At 35.7% G+C, this 26321-nt stretch overlaps 1 protein-coding gene across 3 annotated transcripts in view; it reads left to right on the forward strand.

Moving 5' to 3' along the window:
* The window catches only part of prox1a (prospero homeobox 1a), a 46039-nt gene extending 21096 nt beyond the window's left edge, over positions 1-24943 (forward strand). For 2 of the 3 annotated variants that reach the window (XM_088908228.1, XM_088908238.1), the window contains exon 5: positions 19257-24943. In XM_088908228.1, the coding sequence (XP_088764354.1) occupies positions 19257-19445 (189 nt within the window). In that variant the 3' untranslated portion in view covers positions 19446-24943. The remainder of the gene's footprint in view (positions 1-19256) is intronic. The other variant, XM_088908246.1, reaches the window with a different exon arrangement.
* The last annotated feature ends 1378 nt before the right edge of the window (positions 24944-26321 follow it).

Below are 26321 nucleotides of genomic sequence, written 5' to 3' on the forward strand. Positions count from 1 at the left end.
GCAGATAGATGTAAGAGATGATTAGAAACTTAGCACAAGGAAAATTAGCTAAGCAATGCAAATTTTCTAGACAAACCAAGTTGGCTAGAATGACGTAGACTGCATTTTTATTCTTCTGAGGCTCACTTGTTGCAGCCTGTTAGTTTTGAAAGCCATCGTGTTGAATATTTTAACTTTTTTAAGGTTATTTATACTTTGAGCCATTTTCCTAAATTTTCCTCCTTCTACTTGTCAAGCATTGCTTACACAGAAGCATGAAACTGGAACCTTAGCCGATTCAGCAAGTTGTCCTTTTGCCAAATTTAGCATCATCAAAGTTCCCTCCACCTTGGTTCTGTCTCTAGAATGAATATGTCCTCTGTTTTGCTGATCTTTTGATGTTAATCTAGTCTGTCATTGTGCACCAGTAATACGCTTTCTTTTCCTTTGAGATTTCTTTGTTGTTGTTTTTTTTTCCTTCTGTTGTCTTGCTTCTTTCATCCTCTTTGAATTTGTCTCCTCCTCCCCCCTCCCCACTTTACAAACTTTTAATGACATAATTGTCACATTCCGCATCGCGAAATGAGCAGAAGCGGTAATTAAAGCAGGTTCATTAATTACCTTTGCTGCGTTCGTTTTTCTGTCTCTATTAGTATTTTCCTTTTCAAGCTTCCTCAGTTTCCACTTGTAAGACATTTTGCCATGTAATTACTGCTGTTCCTGCTCAGTAGCAAGCATTATTGTTCAGAAAAAAAAGTTGACACAAACTAAATACATATTAGAACCATATTCCAAACAGCCCATAAAAGAGTCCCATATTAATTGAGCAATTGTATACTTAGAAAAAGTTTTTTTTTAAGACAAACATACCTGATAACTAGACAATTCATATTCATTTCAACCTTATAAATGGTACACAGCATGAACCAATTCTTACTGCTTTGAATGTCTTTTTAAGGAAACTTATTTCAACATAACTAAAACAGATTGCAGACTTTCATGCCTATGGCAGGTGTAAGAATATCAGTGAGAATGGAAGAGCTTCAATTGTTTTTAAAGCTGTGTTTTATCTTTAACACAGAAACCCAGGCTCTGACCATTTTTGTATTCTATTAATTGACAGACCGGTCAGAGATGCATGTGCATTAAAGATTTTATTTGTATTGTTTGCTGTGTTTTCCTGCTAAAGCTATGGAACACAATTTTGCCCAGATTTCACTGGCAGCGCCTTGGCTCCATTCAAGTTCAGAAGAGCCTTTGGGGGTGGGGGTGGGGGATAAAAAGACATTTTATGACAGCCTAGGGAGGGTCTCATCTTTCCTTTGGAAAATAGTTCAAGGCTGTTCTGTGAAGCTTTCTCACTCTGGGCTTCCCCCCTCCTCCCTCCCTCTTACTCAACTGCATGTAAAGGAGATTCTGTGGAGCTCTGTGATGTCCATGGGTTTTGAAAAACACTGTTGCTTTGCAGTGTAAGTACAGAGAAGTCCTTTGACTTCAAGAGTTCATGGACTCATGTCTTTAGGTATCAAGTATCTGACCTTATCAGTTACCCTATTTAATATCGAATGAAGAAAAGTCTCAGTTTTTCGTTTTTCTTTTTTCTCTTTTCTTGAATTGATTTGTTGAAAGGCACCTCTTCCTTTTTTAAGTCTTGTCCTGACAGAGGGATTTTTTTTAACCTCTAGAGTTCACGTCGGAGGGGGAGTATTTATGGGAATGTAGATTTATTTGTAGTGAAAATTGTGAAAAAAGGGATATTGAGCAAGATGTAAAACTGGTACCTCAGACAGTTTAATCTGAGGCTCCTCAGATATCCTACGGGGTACTGGGCACAAAAGGTGTAGCCATTTAACAAACAGGAATCATTGGAGAAAGAATCTAGTAATGCTTTTTTTTTTGCCTTCCTTTATACTTCCCTGGTCTGACCTACCCCAAAGGCCTTCATAATTAATTGTCCTTCAGAGACAGAAAAGTTCAAAGTCTGTGTGGATGCTGTTTTTACTGCCACTGCCTATTGTCTGACATTCAGCTCCCCTTACCCTCAGCTCTTTTGTTATTTTTTTCCGTCATTTCAGAAAAGAAGTTATCAATAAGAGCATGGAGTGCTGCCATTGCAGTGGCCACAGGGGGTCCAGATTCAACGTAAACAAGTTTTTTTTTTCCCCAGCAGTTCACCACTTCCCTGTGCTGAACTACTGTGTTGTGCACACCTCGGTAAACCAGGTGCCGCCAAGCATTACCTGCACTAGGTACCCACAGACCTCACAATAAAGAAATATTAGCTACAATAAATCACTTAAACAGTTTCAGATCACACCTGTGCCTGTAAGATCACAATACTCCGTCCACATTGTCAAAAAGGTGGATAGTTGTGTAGGTACTTTTGTTACATTTACAGTATTTGATTACGCACAGAATAGAAATATAAAAGTTTAAATGTACAGAGGTTTAGTCTGTAAAACTGAATAGGACTCCATTTGTAAGGACACTCAAACCTGAGAACAGGAAACACATTTTCACACAAAGTGTAGCAAGAGTCTGGAAACAAACTATCCAGCCATGTTGTTAGAGCTGATACCCTGGTTTCTCTCAAGAAGTGGCAGATCAAGATCCACAAATCAGTTAGCTACTACAAACCAAACAAACTAGATGACCCAAATGACTTTCTCTCTTCTGTAACATTTCACATGCTCTCATTAATCTTTGACAAAAAATACCTTAAAATGTCGCTTTCTCCTTATTCAGATCTTAAACACAGTTTTACATATCAGTGGGTGAGATTACCTGTTTCCAGTAACAGTATCCAGTATTAGATTTTTAAAATCTAATTATTTTACAAGATACGGACATACAGTGCAATTTTAAAAACGTAAGCAACACAGGGTTATTTTTTATTTCTTTGAAAAACAATTGTATTACATTTATTAAGGAAATTAATCACAGACTTCCAATGTATATCATGTTGCATTTAATTATATGATGTAAGTAAAGGCTGTTTGCTGCTTGTGCTTCACCCTTGTTTATGTTTCAGCCAGGTTTTATCTCACAAAGTGTTTCTTCATGGTGAGAATCTCTTCAGTGCTCTTTACAATGAATTGTTACAGTAGGGAATATTACAATTGCAGCATAATAGTTCTAAAAAATGTTTTATATATATAATTAAGTTCACCAAATCTGAAAAACAAAATGACATGAAGCTGGCAAACAATAGTTAAATCATGAATAATAAAGTTCCTTGATGAGTATGCATGTGTAGGACAATTAAACACGATTTTAAACAGCTGCAATTCAGTGTCTTCTTCATGGAATTTGTTTTCTATACTGAAAGTAATGTTTGTAATTTAAAAAAGGCTATATAAGTTTTACACATCATATAGCATTGTGTCTTTTTTGTAGTGCAGACCTTATAAAATAGGTTCAAAAAAAATTAGTTAATACATGTTCAATGACATACTGTATAAAGACATATACAGAGTCTTTATCAAATTTGAGGAATGTCTAGAAGAATTTGTGCAGTCACATCAATATGATTACAGATACTAAAAGATACTCATGAATGTCAGCTAATAACCCTTTAAAATTGGAAGAATGTTGTGATATGTTCTTTTCAGAAGCTATTTATAATTCATACCACTAAATTTTGCACAGTTTTTTTGTCTTTATATTGATCAGGTTCTAATTATCCTCAACATCTCATCCAATCTACTGTACAGATCTTGTGCATAGTATCTAGTCATCATGAAGATATATAGGATTTAAAATAATTAAGGTATTAGGGTTTGTGAGTAGACTATTGAAAAAGTTGAAAGTTTTGAATTTATTTTTGGCAGTGAATTTTTAGCCAGTATTGTCATTTTGCCATTGGAAATAATCCTCCATTTTCATTTGAGTTTGTGAGAGTGTATTTTTTCACTGATGTTTATATATTTCTACCCGAGTTCTAAGTTTTAATAATTTCATATTGTGTAGTTTTTGTAGTTCAAAATATTCTGCTATAAAGTAGAGATTTGAACTGAAAGTTGAGGAGCTACGACAACTATGTTATATTACTTCAAATAACTTGTTGGTTTGAGATATGAGTTGATGACAAAGACGACCAGTTTCACTTACTTGATAGATGGTCAAGGTGGTTGTGTCAGTCCTGTTAATGTCACGTTTGATATTGCCAAATTGAAATGTCCTGGGTGGAATGTAATGGCAGCATATCAAGCCAAATGGCCTCCTCATACCCCTTCTTATGAAAACAAACTCCTGTCACATCACTTTGGTTTTCACCACACAAATTTCACACCAGTTCAGCTCTGTTTACATCCTACCGTACATCTATTTCAAAGGACCACTGTTTTGACACTGTTTGTCTACTGATGTTTGCTTCATGTTCAATTTGTGTTCTAGTCTTGGTGTTTTAGTCTAGAAAGTGTGCAGATGTAATGGTTGTATAGTGAGTTGATGGCTTGAATTTACTGGAATATCAGAAACTGGGACAATAAATTCAGAGATTTACTTGTGGCTGCTAGGCATCAATCAGAACAAATGGTGACATGTCAACAGAGTCAAATAATATAACATACAATTTATTAAAACCATAATAAAATGTGCCAAATAAAGCAATTCAAAAATAAATATATAGATAATTTAGTCAATTTGCCTTGATAGTTGGCAGATTTGCTAATTACTCAGCGTTCACAAAAGATAATAATACATGCTTAAATACTTTGATTATAATAACAATATTGTAATCAAAATAATAAGAATCAGTCTCATGCAAACACATGAGCATTCCTAAATGCTTGAAGGACATGTAAATATTCATTTTTAAATTATTATTTATGTTTGATAAACATATTGGATTTATGCTCATCTGTACTGGAACACTTCTTAAACATCCTGCAGGAATAGCTGAATGTAGTAGTAGTTCATGCAGGCTCTGTCGACTGAAGTCAGCTACTTGTGAAATGTGCATTTAGTCTTGGAACGTGGGAACATGGCTGCCAGTTGAGCCGTAGATAGGGAGAAACTTCGAAAATCCACCTGCCCATATTTTTAGTTGCCAGTGCAATGAATATCCATTGATATTCGGTGCCGTTAACATATGTCCAACTGTACTCAGTTGATCAAGCAAATTTACAATGGGGTGCACATAAAAAAACTACTTTTGTTGCAGAGGATGTCTCTTAGCTCAGCATTTAAAATCCTCGAAATCTGTTTCGGTTGTAGTGCAGACTGCAGTGGTCAGAGTCACATGGTTAGTTAGCTGTCACGTTGCAAGTGTTTCAGAGGGCATCTCCAATGGCTATGCAGAGATTTTGAAGTCATATCAGACATGGCTTGTGATTGGTTCTGACGTCACTAGGTATGGTGGGCATTCCCATGTAGCATGTTCCTCAATGGTGGATCAATTTGGTCCTGTCAGTAGATTTATGACAGGTACAGTAAGCTGCAGCTCCAGTTGTGGTCCAAGACATAATGTTATCCCTCTTGGAGATGTAGACTGAGAGACGTCGAGTTAGGCACTTCAGCACTGGAGGTGTCATGATGGACCCAATTTATGATGTCCTGGTTTCTGTTAGAGAGCCAACACATCCTACTTAGCGTATCAAGAGTCCTGCATTCCTAAGAAGCTGACTCAAAGCACTGCCAGGATCTTGCTTCCTTTTAATAGCAATAGAGGAAAATGTATACAATAATTATTATCTTTCTGAACACTTAATTCTATGCATACTCATAGTTTTACTGCTACAGTGGCCTCATAAATATATTTAATTTCCATTGAACAAAACTAAAAAGCCATACTGACAGTTCTGAGAGATGACTAGAGGGTTTTGGCCATACCTGACAGTAAGCTGCTGGCTATTTCTTGAATACCATCGTTCATGTACAGGCTTGGATTCCGGAAGGAGATTCCCCTGGTGCAAAAAGACTAAGTTTCTGCCTGTATACTATCACTACTAAACAAAAGAAAGGGGAAAACTCAATATTCCAGATATTCTAAATCCTTAAGTGTGAAGGTAATGGGAAGACGGAGAGTTTTATTTTTTTCCTGTGTTATCACTCAAAGAATAGCAAGCATGACACATTTATTTACAGATTAAGCACTAATCTGCTAAATCGTAACAAAGAGTGACAAGGAGTGAAAAGGTAAGTGAATACATTTAGCTTTATCGATGAGATATTTTTAAAAAATATTTTTAGCCTTGAAGTACTTTTAATGGTGAGCAGAGAAATAGCAAGTTGAATGCTTAGGAATAAAGTCAGTCTATCCAGTTATCTTCTTAAGTTAAATTTGCTGCAATACAATATGTTAGTTGCTGAATATGAGTTGTAAAATCAGCTATTTTAAATTAGGTCACAATAATTTGAAAATTGATTTGGATCTTGTATACAAAATATTTTGTCTGGTAAAAAGTAAGAATATTGTATTTTTCCTAAAACATTTCCAAAAAAATATTCTTTGTGAGTTCAGACATTCCAGTTGCAAATTAAAAAACTTAATTTTTCAAGACTGTCCTACAAGTCAACATTTATTTGAAGAGCTTATTAATGTAGTTGAGTAACTGCTGTGTTTAAACAGTCTATGTCAAGATTAGCATGTTTGTATACTCAAAACATCACCCGATTAAAGCTCTTATCCACTATCCTTTGGTCTAATGACCCTTACCATAGGACGGAATCTGTTCACTGTCGGTATCTTTGATTATTCTGCTTTCACTTTTCTGAACGTGATTAGTCAAAGCAGTTCATTTCGTTAAAAAAAAAATAGAAGCAACAGTCGTAAAACCATAGGCTGAATCTTTTGACCAAAATTGGATTTTAAACAGGAAGCACAGGTTAAAAAACTGCAAATGAAAAAAATCACTTAGGCAAAAGTGGCAAATTTTAAAGGAAAACTTTTGCTTTCACTAAGCTAAAAACATTTGTCATGGCATTTTTACCGTATTTTTAATGTATTTCTGTATGCATTTGTACAGAATTTCCTATAGAACATGAAATGCATTTTCATTTATGTTGTACTCATAGGTTATTCATATGACTTCTCCTTTTCTTCATGGATTAATCATGAACACCTTACTTATTGTAAGGTGTCAACCAAAAAGACAACCAGCAAGAACACCTAGCACCTAGAGGTTCTGGTTTGTCAATACTTGCACTACTGTCACCAGCCCTGTGTTTCACCTGGAGAACTGGGACAAGAACACCAACTAATATCTTACACGGAAGCTTTTGTGAGCAGCTTCTGGGGTTTGAAGATGAAATTGGTATTTTAAGCACTTATGGACAAAGTTCCCCTTATGAGTGAAAGATTCTGATATTGGGAGATGTAGTAAATACAGTACTGCAAGTTATTAATTTTGAGCAATGCAATTTTGTAGTATTCTTTTTGGCTCTTGAAAATGGCTAAGTGAAAGGAGAAGCAGTACAGTTATTTAAATGGTGTTTTGAAGTTTGAAATTATTTTGCTGTAGCAGCAAAAGCTGGTTTAGAAGAGCACGACACTCATCGTTGTCTGGGTATCTATGTTATGCTGTTGCATTAAGTGAATTTCTCTTCAGATTCAGATTATTAAAGATAAATCAAATCTTTTTAAAACTAATGGAGATCAACAGCAAAATGTGTTTTTTCCTATGAATTTTCATTTCTTCTGGTTTTGTTTAGCTAATGTAATGTTAAATATATATAGTTAAGAAAATAAAAATATTAATTGCAAAATTAGTAAGTATTTGTAAAGGCATATATTTTTCATATATTGTAACAATTTGATAATGTTTCAGTGAGGTTGGAGAACCTTAAAAACAGAACTCAGGTTTTCAATTCAAATACTTCATTCATCCCCATTTTGCCTTTCCATCTTGAATTAAGTTGATATTACAGTGATTACTAAAGATTTAATCTGTTAAAGATTTGAGGAAGAAAACTTGGTTCATGTTAGCAAGTTGCAGGAGGTGTTTTGTACTTAGTAAACGCATTCTAATGTATTGGATTCTGCCAATTTTGCTTGAGCAATTGTCCAGTTGAGCTTGGAGTCTGAAAGTGAAACATTCTTTAACATTCTGCCTTTAGCAAATAGCATCGCGAAAATATCCAAACACACAAATAAATCTAAATACTGCTGTTTTGTCTACTTTTGAAAAAAAAAGCCCAATACATTTCATTGGTTTACAATAACGTTTTTTAAAAATCCAGGTATTCTTCTTAATATAATGTGAATGTGCTGTTAAGGTTATTGGGGAAAAAATAATTTACAGTTTCTTAGATTAATTGTCAGCTAATTGCTTTTAAAGAAAATTGTTTTTGAAAAGGCTCCTTATCAAGAGGTGAGACTAGAAAGAAAATTGGTTTTCCCAATTGCTGTAAAGCCAATTGGCGAGTTAAATATGCCCTTACTGTGCAGTACTGATGTGTTTTTTACTGACTTCATTTTTCCCATTTTCAGCTTTGAAAAAAATTAGAAGAAACTGGCACAGTTAAAGCAAATTAAAGCAGAAAAGGCAATACAGTGGCCTATATGGAAGATCACAACATGAAAGGAAAATAAAAGAAATGGAAATGACCAAAATAGGAACAGAACCACATGTAAAAGGCAGTGAATTTTTATTAACGTAGTTTGGTGAAAATAAAAAAGAGGGACCTTAGTTCCTTAAATCACGTTATCATTTTCATGCAGAGGCCTCAGCTCAAGTTTAGAAGATGGTGTTATGAAATACATATTCTTTTAATCTCATAAAAAATGTAAGCTTTACCCATAAATGTTTAATTTGGGACAATAAAGGCTACATTATATTTAGTTCTACTTATTGCTCAGCTCTTTATTGTCTCTATCTCTCCTCAAGCAGTCTCCTACTTATAGCTGACAAAAGTCACTTAAAACCCAGACAGCTGTGGGCACACAAACAAGCCTACCTTCTATAGAACAGGGTGCACTCTCAAGTGATTAGATCATCTTATACAAAGCTTTCAGTGCTTTTTGTTTCGGCTGGTGGAAATGACTTATTAATGGATCCTAATTTGCACAGAAGAGCTTATCTCTTACTCCCGGTATACAGACTGAGACTAACCTTTTTCAGTTATTCAAAGTTAGCCAAGAAGCAAAACAAAACAAAAAATCACTAGTTGTCTAATGGAAGTGATATTTTTGTTATAATATACAGATGGTTATTTTACAATCTTATTTTTGTCCAGTCAGAATCCTGTTGAGGAGGTGGTACTCCATCGATCATGCTATCGTGCTTCCCATTTCCAACTGTTTCCATGGCCACAGTCTTGTGTGGCAGGTCCAGGCATTGGGGTTGTTTCCACAGACGTTTGGCCCAGAGGCTACTATACATTGCTGTGTAAACACAAGCTTGGCTTGGGCATCATTACGAAGTGCTTTTGGCTTCCTGATAGAAGGTGATTCTATCATTTGATTCTGAAGTTCATTTTCAATAGGTCCTCCTCTTTATCTAATGCTTATTCGTGTATGTATTAATGTGATTAATGCAAGGTCTTTGTGCATTATTAAAAAAAAAGTCAATGTCTGGGCACCATGCTTTGTACTTGTCAAAAAGTAGCTCACTGGCTCTCTGTGCATGAATATGTCATTGAAATGCTTCTAAGTGTTAGCTTCTGGACTCTAAATACTATTATTATGTATTATAGCTTTTTCATTCAAAATAGTAAGAATAAAAAGAGAAAAATATTTCAAAGTACTTTTAAAAAGATTCTGCAACTTATTTGTGCTCACCTAATGTCAGAAAAACACCTACATCTGATCATAAAGTGGTAGTACGGTTGTGTGCAGACTACACACCTGACATTAAGATCTTGTTAAAGCAAAGACACTAGAACTCTGGGGATTCCTGGGGAACCACTTTAGCTTCCTGTAAGATCTTTCAAACTGATGGAAATGTTTCAAAATGCATTCAAATTCTTGACTTGAAACCTGGAGAGAACAGGTATTTTGTTATCATCCAAAGATTAGTATTCACTTTTATCGATAAGAATTTCCATAGACCCCAGAACAGCATACTTTGAGCACAGAATGAATGCAGTTTATTTTCATAGACCAAGTAAGGTTTAGTTTTAAAACGTTTCTGATTTTATACATTAATTCAAATTATAATGCGCAGAGATGAAGCCAGTAGGATATTTACCCAAATTCATTTAAAGCTGCATTACAACATCTCCACCAGCAAATTTAAGATTAATAAAATAATAGATTGTGCAGATCTAAAATTGTAATTAATACAGTGTTATTTTTTTAAATAATGCAAGATGATTAATTTGTTATACTAGATGAATGTGATAAGCTTCTTTTTACCTCAGAATGAAACTGACTTAATTCATTACTAGTTATAATTGTTTTGTTGGTTTTTTTCTGGATCGCTGTGTGCAGAAACTTCAGGCTGTACTGTACCCATTGAAACAGCCGGCTCTTATTCTTTTCCTTTTAGAAGCTCGAGCAAAACTACCTGGTTCTTGGATATACTGGAAGAACTAATCTCTGAAAACCTTTCAGTAGACTGTAGAGGGACAGGAAAGAAAAAAAAAATCCAAAGAGGTCTTTCTTTATCTGTGTGTACTTAGGGCCTCTACAGGCTTGCTTTCATTTATCCTTTCCCATGTCACCTTGTGTGCAGTCTGGTCTGCGACACCAATGGTGATTATGTCATTATTTTGCTCTGGGGGGCCTTGACACATCTGCAGAGCTGATGCACGTCGTCTTCCTTGCCCTGGCATACATCCCGTCTCCCCAACGCTTCATTAGTCTCGCTGCCTGCCCCCTTCCTTCACCAGACAAGGAAGCCCAACTCCAAGCTGCCTCTTTATGCGGACTTTGTTCCTTAGGCCATTCAGTCCTTTTTTCCCTCCTCTTGCTCTCCAGATGTCCTCCTGCTCTTTACGCTGATTTTTGCCAGTTGCAATGCAATAAGAGACAAGTGACTTCATAACCCTGGCAAATCTCAGCTCGACCCTCCCTGACCCTTGTGTTCTTTGAATCCGATCTCGCAAGGGTTCTTTCAGTCAGAAAGCGGGTTTTGTTACGCAGCGGGTGAAAATGACTCAATTACTGGAGATTCAGCAGTGGGCAGGACACTGTGTTTTATAAGCATTCTTTCTAAGCTGCTCACAGAATATATTTTGTAGTGGTGCAAATTGTTCCCTTTTTGTAACGTGCTCCCAAATTTATGAAAGGCAATCTTAACACTGTAAGGAAGGGGGTATTTGGTTTAGGTTGCTAAAATAAAAACAGGACATCATTTTGGATGTGTTGTTTGGGTATGCTACAATGAAATTGAGTTGGTACTTTGAAAACACTATAACGTACATTTGGGGAACTACAAAGGAATATCTGTGTGTACTTTCTTTTGCTGACTAGAGAAGAGCTTAGACAAATCCAAGCTAGAAAGTGATGCGATGGAGTTTTATCTTGGTCTTCGACCCTGTCCTTGACAGCCAGATATACACCTTGAGAAATGGACATATGGCACTTGTATGAAGTTTTCTTAAGAATTAAAAACAAAGTCAACACAAGGCCAGGCATATCAGTTATTAAGTTTGTTTACGCAGCCTTCTAGCAAAAACCTGGTGGCTTTTTCAAGGCTGCATAGTTTTTGAACCTTGGTTGCATCACGTCTCTTAGTTTTGAAACCATCTTTATCTGAAGGGGAAAACATGGAATCTGTTTGACAAAGTGACACTCAAGCCAGGAGTTTATCAAGCAGGAAGGCCTCAGCTCATATAGACTATTGATTACTTTAAATTAATGTTTACTGAGTGCAGTCTGGTTTTGTTCAACAGGACATTGTTCTTTTAAAGCTTTGTAAAACTTGACACGGATATGCAGGTCTTATTTTTCTCTTAATGATAGACACACAAAATGCATTTATTTGCTGAAACTATGACCTTGGACTGTGTTTGTTCACTGACAATCTATTAACTCTATGAGCATTCTCTCTTAACCTCTGAAGACCAGCGCTTTCACTGTTTTTTTCTTTCTTTTTTGATTTGGCAATACGGAAAAATAAAGCACTTTAAAAAATAACTTCCATAATTCAAATTGAATTCCTACATCTTCGGCTTCCCTCGATTAGCTTCATTCAACATGATCTAAACCGATCAAGAGACAATGAATAAATCAAAATCAAGAGGCAGTAAATAAGGCAATAAGTTTTGGAAAGAAATAACATGTAGTAGAAATAGTTTTAATTGAGAATAGTAAGCTATATGAACAGCTCACATTACTTTATTTATTTACATTAAACATATTTGAGCAATTTGACTATAAACTTGTGTAACAGCATCACTAGAAAGTATAGAGCTACTGAGTTCAAAAGTACATCAATCAGAAGAAATATATGGAATCTACGGTATTTACAATCCAGAAGACTCGCATTTTAAACTGTATATTTCCCAGGCAATCTGGAATTCCCAGGCCATACTGGTTAGGAATTAACTTGAAGAACCTGGAGCATGTAGAGTCCTTGCATCCTTCAAGGCTATCAAATTTATTAATCGTCCGTGCTGCATTTGGCTGGTGCTGAACAAACAGAAGATATAATATCTACTGTTCTCTGATGCAGAAAAATTTGGTTTAGCTTGCTGAAAAAATGCAAACTGTTCCCTTTAATTATTAACAGTCAGCAGATTAATTCGTTTTCTATGGACATAGCCCCTCACTCCCGTTACACAAGGGAAGACGCTGCTTTAGTAAGGTGAAAGTGAGCTTGTGTGGGAGGCCTGTGAGCCATCTTTAAATAAGAGCATTGACTTAGGTTAAAAAAAAGTACTTTTTGGGTAGCAGCAAAGGTGGACGGGGGTTGTCTTTTGCAATATTGAATGAGAACATTTTAACAGACCATGAAGAAATCGAAACCTACACAGGCAGGCAGCTAACAGGAAAAATGTTGGGGAAGGTTCCCTGCAGTAGCCTTTTGTACTGATTAAACAGCTCATGTCTTCATCTCTGAAGCATGTCTGCAGCCCCAGTCCCCGGCTTGTGTAGCAGCTATGGGGAGGTAGGACTCTCCTTGATCAATATTTACTTAACAAACAGTGGGGACTGGGGAGTTTGTTTAGAGGAATCATGCACACACAAGGGTGAATGAATGCTCGGTGAAGTACTTGGGCTGTTTGTCTCCACTCCTGCTGGCTTTTTCCTTTACCTCTCATCTTGCATATCACTGTGGCAGAACAGATAATATCCCTTTCATGAGGCTTCTTATTCGCTGTTCGTTTCCCCCAGCAATGACAAAGCAGGGACAAAACAATTACAGGCACAGGAGAGCACAAACCAGAGACACACAGGCCCACTTGTACTCCTCATCTAATAAAACTGTGCTTTTATTATATAAACAGCTGGTGCAAAATCTTTGTTAGCAAATAATCTGCGATAGTGTAATCCTACAAATCCTCACAGCTTTTATCTTAATGTAATTTTTTTATTAATAACGTGAAAAAGAATGCATTGCCTTATTAGATTAAACAAATTTAAGGTGCAGTTTTATATATTTTTTTGTCTACCCTCATGTTCATTCTTATAAAATGTGGTAATTTGTACTGTATGTGGGTGGAGGAATAAAACAATTATATAACACGTGTATTTAGTGAAGTGCAATCACGGTAAATGAATCATTATTTCAAATCTAAACACAGTGCTGATTTTCTTTCCAATGTAGAAGAATGAAAGTTCAGTGCATCAAAACTTTAAATATCTTAAATATTGTCCATAGGGAAAGAAAGAAAGATACAGAGGGTTAAGGGAAATATTTCAGTTCAGGTATACATCGTTGTGAAGTGAGACATACTGTATGAGTGTGTGTAGAAATATATATATATTTAAAGGTAAGATGGTATTTGGTAACTTTTAAATGAAGACTTAAATTTTAGATGTCGAAATCTAAATACATTTGGGAATAACATTCTGCTTTAAATGAACTAAAGAAACATGAAATGAGCAACTGCTGCTGAAACATTAAATGCATCTCGTTAAGAACAATTAGAGCTAATTGCATGAATTGTCTCAAGGCCCTTACTGTGAGGCATTTTAAGTCTAGTCTCTTTTTTTTTGTTGTCTTTCAATTTGGGGAATCAGAGTTGTAAAAGCCATATGAAATATTTATGAAGAATTGTCTGAGATGCAATTCGGCTTTATTTACCGCACAGCAGAACGGCCACAGCGGATTAGTTCTACAATACCCGTAACAAAAGCACAACAGCTGATGCATGTGATGTTAGGAGGTGACAAAACAGTTAAAGCATGCTGCTGGCTATGGGCAAGCAGTCAGCAGATGCAGACAAAAGGGTTTGTGACAAGAATAACTCTCTCTCTCCAAGGCGAGCAGTCAAGAGTATCCAAAATACCAATACCCTTTTCTCCTTGACATTGTCTTCTCCTTACAGTCAGCATTTTACTGCCCTTTTATAGTAAAAACGGCACGAGAAATTCCTTGTAGGAATATTCTTAGCAATGCAGTACCCTGCACCATTTAATCCAGGCATTATTTTTAGTTACAGCACAAGGAATTGGATTTTCAATATTAATAACTTTCTCCTTCTCTTTTCATGCGTACCTTTAACTAACCCAAAAATAAAAAAAGAAACTTTTTTTTAATGTATGCATTTAATGCAGTCCAGCTGAGGAGAATGCAGACATGTATTCTGTCAAGGACTGAATACCAACCAGAGCAGCCTCCTGGGACTGGAAGGTTTAAGAAAGCACGGTAGCCTCTTTCATCTCTATGACAAAAAGAATTTGTTGTTTTAAAAAGCGATGGTGGGCAAGCTGGCAAGGTGGGGGGTGGGAGGGGGGGGGGGATATCTATAACCTTTGTAATTCCCCTTCCATTACATGTGACATTCATTCATCAGCCAAGTACGTTTGGCAAGCCTTAGCCAACAAGCACCGTTCCAGTGACCGCTAACCTTGGTATGTCCTGACACTTATGATGAGTATCTGCAGGACACAGAAGGCAAGCAGGCTGCTATGTCAGGCTTTTATTGTGTACTGCAGAGGCTGGGGACAGTCAGCATAATCAAACAAATGACCCCTGAAGGGAATGTAACTCAGGGAGATGAGGAGAAGGAGACAGTCTTCAGCAAAATGACTTAAAACTGTTGTGATCTTGCCCCAAGGAATAAAAAAAATATGTAAAGAGATGTGAAATAGTTAAAAGACTGTGTTTTATTTTCCAAAAAGGAAGGTTGAAAGTCTTGCACAGGGTTCTTAGTACCAATGAATTTGGCCATGAATTTCACTTTCTCCAAGGAGCCTCAGGAAGTATCATGTTCACATGTTAGAATGTGTTGGGTTTCTTTGCTGGGAAAATCTGTTAAATGAGCAAATCTGCTTTCAGATTTTGACAGACATTTTTGTTAAAAAACATTTAAACATTTTTCAATTAATTATATAAAATGAGGCCAAACAATTAAGGAACACAACGATATTAATAATGTTGAGCCTTTTCTTGATCTCTGACATACTGTACCTTTGAATTTGAAAATAAAATCGCCTAGTTAAGTAAGGACTAAAAGAGGTTTTGGTTTATTACTTAAGCTGCTGGTTTTTTTTCATCAACACCACAAATCACATATCGGGAACATAAGTATAAGTTAGATCTTGCATTTGCTTATTCATTGTCAAGTTTGAAATAAACAGTCTGTTTTATTTTGCCATTTACCTTAATTTAATGAAACCTTCCCACATATTCATATCAGAAAAAATGTGAAATGTCATATAACTAGCCTTTGTTAAGGGCAAAACAAATTGCTCTTAAAAGCAATAAATTCAATTCATTTTAATGGTTAATGGCTCAGTAATAATGGAGCCGAAGTGGACACAATCAATTCAAGTAGTTTAAGAGAAAGAGTGGCTGGTGGCTGAGAACAGGTCTTATGATTTTAAAAGAATTTGAAAAGAATTGTAAACACTGTCCTGGGCCAAGAAATCTTTTTTAACTGTGTCCTGTTATACAAAGGTAATTTAATTTGGGAACAGTTTTCACATTTCACATTACAACCCTCAGACTGCATTCTTTTGTGCATATACAGTATGTACATACTGTGCCTTGCAAAAGTATTCACTCTCTTCTAATAATGTCCCATTGTGTACAAATGACATGCACACATTTTAAATAAATATTTTTAATGCAAATGTGAATGCTCCAACCTAACCCTTTTATGAGTGAAAGAAGGAGTGACATCACAAACTGAAATATGCAGATTGTGAAAGGTCGCCCCTCTGAGTTACTATCTGGTCAAAACACCTTTGACAACAATGAGAGCAGCAAATCATTTTGGATAAAGTGCTTCCAACTTTGCAAACTAGGATGGTACAGTTTTTGTCCTTTTGTCTTTGCAAACTTGCTCGAACTCTGTCAACTTAATTAAGAGCAGTGAATACTTTACAAGACACTGTACGTATATACATACAGTATATACCAGTTATTTCTCTATTTAAACATTTAGTTAGATACTGTGAATTACAGTTAATTTGCATGAACTCCTGTGAGAGGTTGATGGAAATATACACGAATAATGTATGTGATGTAAGGTGTCCTTTTCCTTCCTTAGACATCTTTGTAATGCTGAGAATGTACTTTTTTTTCTGTGAACCTGGTCCCTTATTATAAAGTACCACAGGATTCTACAGTATCAACAAAACATACTTTTACAACAAAGGAATTTACATGTGATTCTTAACTAGGTACTGCTTTGAAATAAAGTAGATTACTACCCAGGTCCGGGGGGGGGAATTATTGTTTTTTTCAACCACAGCAAACATTTTGATTCTTTTTTTAAAAAAGTCACATCTGAAGCCATCTATGATGGTACTTCTTGAAATCATTACACTTCCATGTACCTTACTCAGAGACCATAGCTCAAATACCTAAAACCTAACAGTTGTGATTTTTGCAGATCCTACAGTTAATCAGTGATAAGAAAAATGTTCCACTATTCTGTAGTCTATGCGTGAACAGTCCTGTACTTTATTACATTTATGAATATGAATGCTGTGGAGTCTTAATGAACCTTAAAGGACAACATACAACATACAGGTTACCCGTTACTGTGTTTTACTGTAGATAACGTTCCCTTTCTGTCTAAGGATAGTCATTGTTTTATAAATATTCACAACAGGGACAACAGATCTTCCTACTGTATGTCTGTGTCATCCAGAATCCCATCAGCATCGCCGAAGTACACGTAGTTCTTGGTTAACATGCTATACAGTGTCTTTTATCTACGTGTTTGAATGCCATAACCAAAAGCCAAATGCTCCATTTGCCTTAGTTGAAGACCTAATCCTTGAGTTTTGCTGTAGTGTGCACATGCCAAACCTGTCTTATACTCAAACTGATAAGGGTTAATAAAGTTAATATAGCTTGAGCATGTTCTTTTTGAAACGTGTGTCTATGTACACTTAGTGAATTGCAGTAGAAAGAGTATTTCAGAGAATTGCCCTGCTTTGCTTGTGGGCCAGCCTCATGGTTCTTGGTAAAGCTAATCATCCATGTGGTGTTATAGAGATGAGGCTGTCAAGGGTACTAAAGAGATCAGAGGATCACTTTAAGCATGCCTGTGGATTCTGCCACTGTTAGCACACTGCTTCAGTTAAACTTCACAGGATTTCTTTAGGTGAGCAGAAGTAAAAAAAAAACTGTTTCAAAACCAATGATTTAAAGAGGAGGATGGCTTACCAGCTTGGCCTCATGCCTTAATGCCACTGATAGTGTGAATTTGATTGACTGCAGCCACCTGAAGCTAAGGAAGGACTGAGTACTTGTTCTAGGAATTTCTGATGCCAAGGTAGGGAGAGCACGATGGCTTATTTAAGAGGTGTTTTCTGAAAATGCTTGCAGTGAAGTCACGTCAGCTCATGTTAGGTAACTGTAGTCAATAGCTTGTTACATCTGTCATTGCCAGGAGCTCTTGACTAAATGGACCAGACTCTTCAGACACCAGATAGAGGAATTGTGACAAGAGTACAGGAACCCCCAGGGCCCAGGGTTTGTAGTGAAGCCTCGAGTGCTTAGTCAGGCTAGTGGTACTCAATGGACTCGGAACACTCAGCAGTGACAACAGCGTGAGGCACATGCTGGAATTCACAACCCTGTTCTGTACATATTAAGCTCCAGACCAACCGTGATTTTAATTCCATATTCTTGTGCAGAAGGCTGTAAATCCATTTTGTTATCATTGTTGTTAGTTCCGATACATTTTGAAGTATATAAAATAATAATATAATACACTTCCTTTTCCACAGTGTCACCAGTGGCAGTGGTAAAGTACCTGTAAGAGTAGGCTTATCAAATTATTAGATCCAACACAATGTACTTGCAACCTTACATTCAATTTTTCATTTCATATTTAATTTGTAAAATTTTATATATTTTTTAATATCCAATCATTAATAAATATTAATACATGCACCAAAATGTTTTCTTATTTTTAACTACAAATTTCTAAAACGTTTGATAATTCTATTTGTACCTATCTAGATGGAAGAAGCACTGTTTAAGTATCTATATGACATATGGTTAAAAATAGACCAGTGATGGTATTTTCCATAGTTAAAATACTATGGTAAGTACATACTAAGTACATAATCTGTAGTTTTTTCAAAGCTCCTTTGTTTGTGGTTTTTAGGCATGGTGAGAGCATATTTCCTACTGTACCAGCCTTCACTGAGATCGTTTAGGTCCAGCTGATGTGTTAAATTATTTATTAAACTACATATACTGTATTTGTAAGGTATTTTAGAAACAGACTGACATGAATTCTGTTATTGAAGACTAAACAAAAGTAAAAAATACAAGCACGGTTACAATGCAAGAATAAAATGTAAAGTTGAAATAGAAATCTAGGCTTGATTTGGCCTCCCACTAACTATAATATTATAAAGTGTTTGAAAAGTTTAAAAACTAGCCTATAATCTTTGTAGAACGTTTGTTAGAATTTCTCTTTGCAGGAACTATACAAAGTAAATTCCATGTTGATTTGGCAAGTAATTTTATTTCATATGTAATCTCTTAGCAAAACAGTTTACATGCTCTTATATCGCCACATGCAGGAAAAGGGTAAGAATAAAACAAGCCAGAGTGTCTGTGTATCCCTCAACACACTTCTCCTGCGGGTGACAAAGTTTGATCCCTGCAGCCATATTTAGAATCCACTGGGGCTGATTGTTAAAGCAATTCCTACTGTCTACCAGGAGCTTACAGCAGCCTCCTTTGGTGAATCAAAGACTTGGGACTGAAATTTAAAACTTTTATTAATGTCATTGTCTCCTTGTGTATCAGCAGGTTCCGGAACGATTCCTGGAAGTGGCTCAGATCACATTACGGGAGTTTTTCAATGCCATTGTTGCAGGCAAAGATGTTGATCCTTCCTGGAAGAAGGCCATATACAAGGTCATCTGCAAGCTGGACAGTGAAGTCCCTGAGATTTTCAAATCTCCCAATTGTCTGCAAGAGCTTCTGCATGAGTAAAGATTTCCATTGCTTTTTTTTTCTTTTGAATGTATGAAGTATGAAGTAGCATTCCTGTTTTGAAACCCCAGCTATTCTGGGATGACCTAGCTGTTCCTTCTTTTTTTCCCTCTCTCTTTCTTTCACGAAAGACTTCGAACCCATTGGGTGTTTTGACTGTGTGACCCCACCTCCTTACCCCCTCCCCTCAATAAGGGGATTACAGCTTTTTCCACAGCCTGATGGCTCACTGTACTGTTAACCTAATGTTCATTAATTTGGTCACTATGAGGGGTTCTGTTTCTTCAACAGAAGTTTGAAGTGTGTGAATGTTTTGCAATATAGGGCATTACATTATAGGTTTATAGATTTGATTATTATTATTTATTAATGTTGATGTTACTATTGCCTGCTGCAGTTGACACATATGGTAATTGTTTTGTCTTTTGACAACTTGACAAAAATATTATTTATTATTATCTGAATAATAGGGAAGTAGAAATTCTCCAGAATATAATATTGATTCATACTTTTTGGAATTGTGACAGCTTGCTTTGTCCAATATGACACTTATATTTGTTTTTTTAATGTTATATATATTTTATAAGGCTCAGATCTTCTCATGATGTCTGTCTACTTCGGTAGGACAGACACCAGGGAAAACACGGGCCCTATTCCTTTTCCTTTTTCCTTGAAAGAGCTACCTTGCCGTAGCTAAGCAACATGGCCAATTTAACACTGAAGCTAGCCAGTTTTGCACAAAAAAGATGGATGCGTTCCCACCAAGACTACTATTGCTCATGATGGCTCATACTCACAAATACACACACCTCTATGCACAAGCACAAATATACTTTCTGTGTTTTAGCCAACTATCTGCTGTCAGTTGTTAGTTTCCTCCTCTTTTTCCTAAAAGAAATCCAGTTTTCCTGTTTGTTTTTTTAATTCAGACATTCTTAACTCCAGTACTTTCACACGTAGTCAAATGGTACAGTTTTAGAAATAATTTAATTTCTTTTAAAAGTGTATCTGAGTTATATTCTAAATTACTGTTTACATTATTAGTAATAACATTAGAGCATATTCACTGTTTGGCTATTTAGAAATTCAAAGCCATTATTTTATTTTATGGATAGTTGAAACATATATACATATACTTTTTAGTATTGACCAGCGGTTCCCAGCCTGTGGTTTGCAAACCCCCGCTGATCTGAGAAGCTACTCCAGGAGGTCCAATGAAGAGAAAAATGTGATGTGGCATCAGATTTAAGGCCAAAACTATCATCGCTTCTTCCTATCCGCGAAATAGTACTGGCCATCTCATTAAGTTGCTCAGTATATTTACATTCACACATGCACTGCTTTGCTTTGCAGCTATATTTCTCAAGGTAATAATTTCATCTGATTTAAGATATGTACATTATAGACTTTTTCATTTATTGTCTATTTTTGTTGTTGTTACGTTTTGTTTAGTTAAGAGAAGATTTCTGTGTACAACAGAGTGTAAAAAACAACTAATAGCACTTGGTGGTTAGTGAGATTTTTGAAAATTGCAAGAGGGTCAACACACTCAGAAAGGCTGGGAACTGCTGGCATTGACCATAATGACCCCCCAAGAAGCAGAGCAATGATATGAACGTCTTGTATGAGAATTGTGGGTATTGAGCAGTCGGGAAAGCCTGAATTTTAAAATAATGCTATTTTCATGGTAAAAATGATACAAGAAAATAAATGTAAATTATTACTACAGCAAGAACTATCACTTCTACTAAGAATAAAATTTAGAATCTTAACCAGGCCTAACTGTTGTAGAAAACAGTATTCCTTCTTTATGTCAGAACTCCAGTATGTACAGAAAGTGGTGAGTGCATATGAAGTTCTGTTTTGATTTAGATGTGCTTTTCACATCTTCTCAGACTAGTCCAGCTAGAAGAATTTTCCAGTATCTACACAATTTGAGCTGGATTGAAAACTACATTTCACTATTTATGTCAGTGAATAATAAAGAAAAAAAAAGTATTGTAAAAAAGGCAAATGCAACAATGTTTTACTTGACTGTCTCAATTAGATTGTTTCTTGTTGTTTTGTTGTTGTCCTTAAACTCTCGATGACTTTGAAGAGTGAAAGCTGGCCATGTGATCTCCATAACCACTACAGTTTTGCATTCAGAAATACAGCTGATGAAATGAAATGCAGGGCCGCAATTATTGTCAGCACAATGCCTTAAAAACCTGCTGACTTTTAAATTAAACAGCACAATGCCTGTGATGCCCTGTCATTATTTCCAAGCCCTGGCAGTATCTGCAGACTTTGGACAATATAGACAATAACATGAATGAAGTGCCAACGTTTTCACTATGCATAAAAAACGAAGCTATCTTCTTAATCTTATCCTTCACTCCAGTGAGATGTTAAACTGATTTTGCATCATGGCTTTTTTTTTCTTTCACAGAACAGTGGACAAACTAAAACTCAATCTTTCACTTTTTTCAGTAAAAAAAATAATCACAGTATATAGAGTGTACAACAACTAAACAAAGTGAACAGAAGAGCAGAGGAAGCTCCTAGTTCCAAACATCAGATGCTTATTAATCTTTCAATGATAAATGCATGTCACCATAATGCTATCTAATTTAAGTCATATTAGTATATCAAATAATCAAATTGTTCTTGCTGTTAATTCCATTTCATATAATGCTTCATGATATCTATGGCACAAAGCCTGTCAGTGCTATCTGGTTGTATTTTAGGTTTTGACATTTGTGCAGAAGCTTTATTAGCTGTACAATATTAGGAGGCTGAGTAAGAGCAGAGTTCTCTTCTGAGGGTGTGGGGAACAGAAACAATCAGCTTCAGTTTTAAGGGAAATTAAACTTCACCTTACTTGTACCTGTGCATAAACTGGGCATTTGCTTCTTTCAGAGCCATATTGCCTTTGTGCCTCTGTACATGGGTTTTATCTGACTAAGTTGCTTAGCCTTGACTTGACTGCTAAAATCATGATATAATGGCTAAAATGACAAGAGGCATAATAAATTCAAAGTTGCGAAAGAATAATTCTCATACAGTACTTAGCTTTCACGTTTCCTGCAAGTATATTTATTTTAGCATCCGATCTTGAGGTAACAGCCTGTGCCTAGAACTTAAAAGCACCAGCGGAAGGATTTAAAATGCCTTCAAAAAGTCTTTATTTTTCCTTTTATTCCCCCCAACAAGTTCAATTGTTCTTGTGCCTTCTGTGGCTAACAACTTCATTCAGTTTTTTTAATTACTACTACAACTGCAATAAACACAACATCAATGTTATGTCCTTTTTTTGCTTTTTAACATAATGGTGATAGCTATGCATATACTGTGTCTTTTTAAATAAAAAATACAAAAATACTATGGCAAAGAACCTTTTTGAAAAGTATAAAAATTTTTAGAAACCATTTGATAAAGCAAATTATTTTTCCTTAATTGTTTGAGCAGCATTCGAGTTTTGAAAATTCTTGTAGGAGCCACTTTTTTGTAACTGTTGTGCAAAAATTGTGTTTTCTTAGCCTATTGAAGAGTAGCATAGAAGCAATATTTATTGATATCTGTGTGTATATATACATATATACACGTGTGAAGTGATTAAAAGACTTTTTCCACTTTAGATTTAATGCTGTTTTCTATTTTAGATTTATTGCTTATTACGTTTTGTGAAGAGGTTTGATTTATTTGCATTTTTATATTGTATTGAACAAATGTGACATAGAAAGCAAACAAATGTCACATTTATTGAGAGTATGTAAAGTCATGCTAGGATGTATTTAAGAAGGGAACAGTTTTTCACCGGTGTTTTTGTTACTGCTATGGTTTGTGCCTCAAAGTATTAATTATTGCTATGGCTGAAATCTGTAGCCAACTGTGGGTAAAAAGGCAACAAGACGAATAAAAAGGGGAGATTTTGAAATCACTACAACTTCATACATTTTCAGCTGCTGCTTTCAGACTACTGTACTCTCCTTCCTCTTAGGTGATGTGGGCAAGGGAAATTAAGTGATGCAATTAGATTTTTTCAATGCTCACACATACTGTAGTAACACTTAAGGGGTTAATTCCATCCACATTGTTTGCCCAGTATAGCATAACTGTTTGTGTATACTGTAAAAACTGCACATGATAAAATTTAAGATTTATTAAAGAAAATGGAAATTCAATTGATTGACTGTGAGCACTGTGCCCCGTGTTGGCGGTTAATCTAATCTGCAACCTCGTAACGGGCATCAGTATCTCTCTCATGTCATCACAGTCAACAAGCAAAAGAGCGATGTATCACAGGTCACATGAAAACCACTCACAACCTGCCACAACCTGTTTCTTGTTTCTGCACCTGGCCATCACTGAAACTGGGTACCTTCTGTGAAAGCTTTTTAATTTGTGTTGTCATTAAAAGTAGCCTCCCTTAGAACTGGAAGAAGCAATGAGACACTACTGTGTATTGCACTTAAACGATCGGCTGAGATCCACTCAGTTGCATTCTTTCACAGAAATCTTGATTGACGTCGCATGCCTGCTGGTAATTAGATTTACAATTCTTTTACTAAACTGTATGTTTCTCTTGAAATCCTGGAATCTGGTGGTGAAGTGATCCAAGATGACTTTGCCTGAATCTAGATAATGTTTTAAAATGCTGTAAGTGATAATATTTCTTTGAGGGGAGGAAGAAGAAAAAAAGATCCAATGGTTTTGCATCAGTCAGTCCCCTTTTTGTGCTTTTACACAGTTGAAATTTTACAGCATTTGTGAAAAGAAAGATGGTATATACTTTGAAAAAAAATACATGAAGGTTTTAAAAAAAGCATTAGGAGAAATGATTTCACTGACCCTGACTTGTATGTAAATATTAACAGAAAGTGACAAAACACTGCCTTTATATTATTTAGCAATATGTTGTAAATAGCATTATTACGCTTATTTTGTAATAAAGAACTCTTATTTGATTCTAGTGCAGTAATTCCAACTGACAATGTCACGATTTTATATATATAAATATATATATAATTTACACATACATAGCTAGCAATTTTGATTGTGGATTTTTGTTGTTGTCAATTTGTTATGAGGATTTTGCATAATTTATTGGTTTAATTTATCCTAATTTATTTGATGAAGGTGTACAATTTTTTATAACTATGGATGTACTGTAATATTAATTGGTAGAATCAAATCATAAGGAGCCCTTGCCGAATATTGAAAGAAAAAAAAGTTCAAGTAGCCAATGGAATTTAAAAAATTCCTTGTTTCAAGAGAAGCTTGGCAGCTACTAAATTGAAGAAACAGAAAAAAATCTATATTGTTTTTGTTTGGAAGATTAAAAATTATTTTATTTTGTGTGTTTTAAGCTTTTTGTATACTCTGACTTTTACCTTTGCTTTGTACCACTTACAAGATACAGTAGTTCAATTGCCTTGTGTGCCTTCCATCTTCTCTGAACTGAATGTATGTGCAGTATATATGCAAGCTTGTGCAAAATAAAAACAAATTCCAAACTGCTGGTCCATTTTCTTTCTTTGTAGTTTTCACGTGTGAGACAAATTCCATAAGGCTAAGCAGAAGAACGGTTCTTTGAAAAGGCAAAATGTGAAACTATTGCATAATTTAACAATTTGACATAACACGTTAACACTGAAATATCTCATGTAACCTATTAAGTTCAATTCAGCTGTGAAAGATGCATACTGTATAAAGAGTACGAATCAAAGTATTGTGACACTGGTAAAGGCTTTCTGCACAGTACCTGGGTGGGAAAGTATTGCTCATTTTATTGTCTACATGTATATCTGTGCACATGCCTTACCCCAGTTATAAACTATGGGTACAATGCTTGAGGAGAAATCCCAAGTGCAATTGTCTGCTTAGTTTGGCATATAATGGTGGATTCATCCACCAGAATGCAGATTTGCAAGGGGTATCTTTAGGATCATTATTAGAAATCTGTTAAAACTAAATATCTTTGCGGTTTCATTTTGTCTAAAAGCCGAATCTGAGAATGGTTTTGTCGAGGTACCCATCCACCGCTGACAGCTGAGCTTTGGAGGACCAAATGAGTTCAGTGCTGCCGAGTCTTTTCCAAGATTAAAAAGAAAAAGGTCGGCGGTATCGTCTGCGGCTGTTCTTGTTGTTCTTGTGGGAATCCGTGGCTGAAAGTGTGATTTATAGAAAGATTCACGGAGACACTTTACCAACCAGACGGATCCTCAGTTAGTGCCGAACAGGAGGTGGGGTCATTCTTGCTCATAATGATTAGCTGCATTGGTTGTGCTTCCCCTTCTGTTTGATTTCATCGCAAGCCTTTGAAAAAGCACTTCTTAACAGCATCACAATAAAACAGCTGTGTTTGTGTTGGCTGATTCATTGTTGAAATTTTACCACCCCTCCCCCTCCCTAATGATATAACACTGGTATAATATTGCACCTTCTTTGCTTAACATTATTTTTTGGTTGTTGTTAAGGAAATGGAATTAGTGCTGGGTTTCATTTTGTGATACATTTTTTTTTTAATTCAATGGAAACAAAAGCAAGCCGGAACCGTGAAAGGTAGCCACAAGAAAATAAAGCCTTCACAAGGCGTTGTAATTAACTTAAAAGAATTTTGACCAAATGTAGCACTGATATCATGAGGCAGAACAAATTACTTCCTAGTTCAGAAAATGTATGGCAGATGCTAACCTTCTGTACCATGTCACTATATTGAAGGAATATTAGATAAAACAAGCACCATGTAATTAAATGCGCTATCTCCCTATGTTTATGATAGGTATTTTACTATTAATGTCTCCCTGCATGTGAGTTTTGCACAATATTTACAAACATCATTTTCAAAATTCCTTGTGTACACTGCTTCTGGATGATAAAGTAGCTTTCTAT

This window comes from Atractosteus spatula, chromosome 2 (assembly GCF_055471065.1).
Source record: "Atractosteus spatula isolate fAtrSpa1 chromosome 2, fAtrSpa1.hap1, whole genome shotgun sequence".
Taxonomy (NCBI): Eukaryota; Metazoa; Chordata; class Actinopteri; order Semionotiformes; family Lepisosteidae; genus Atractosteus; species Atractosteus spatula.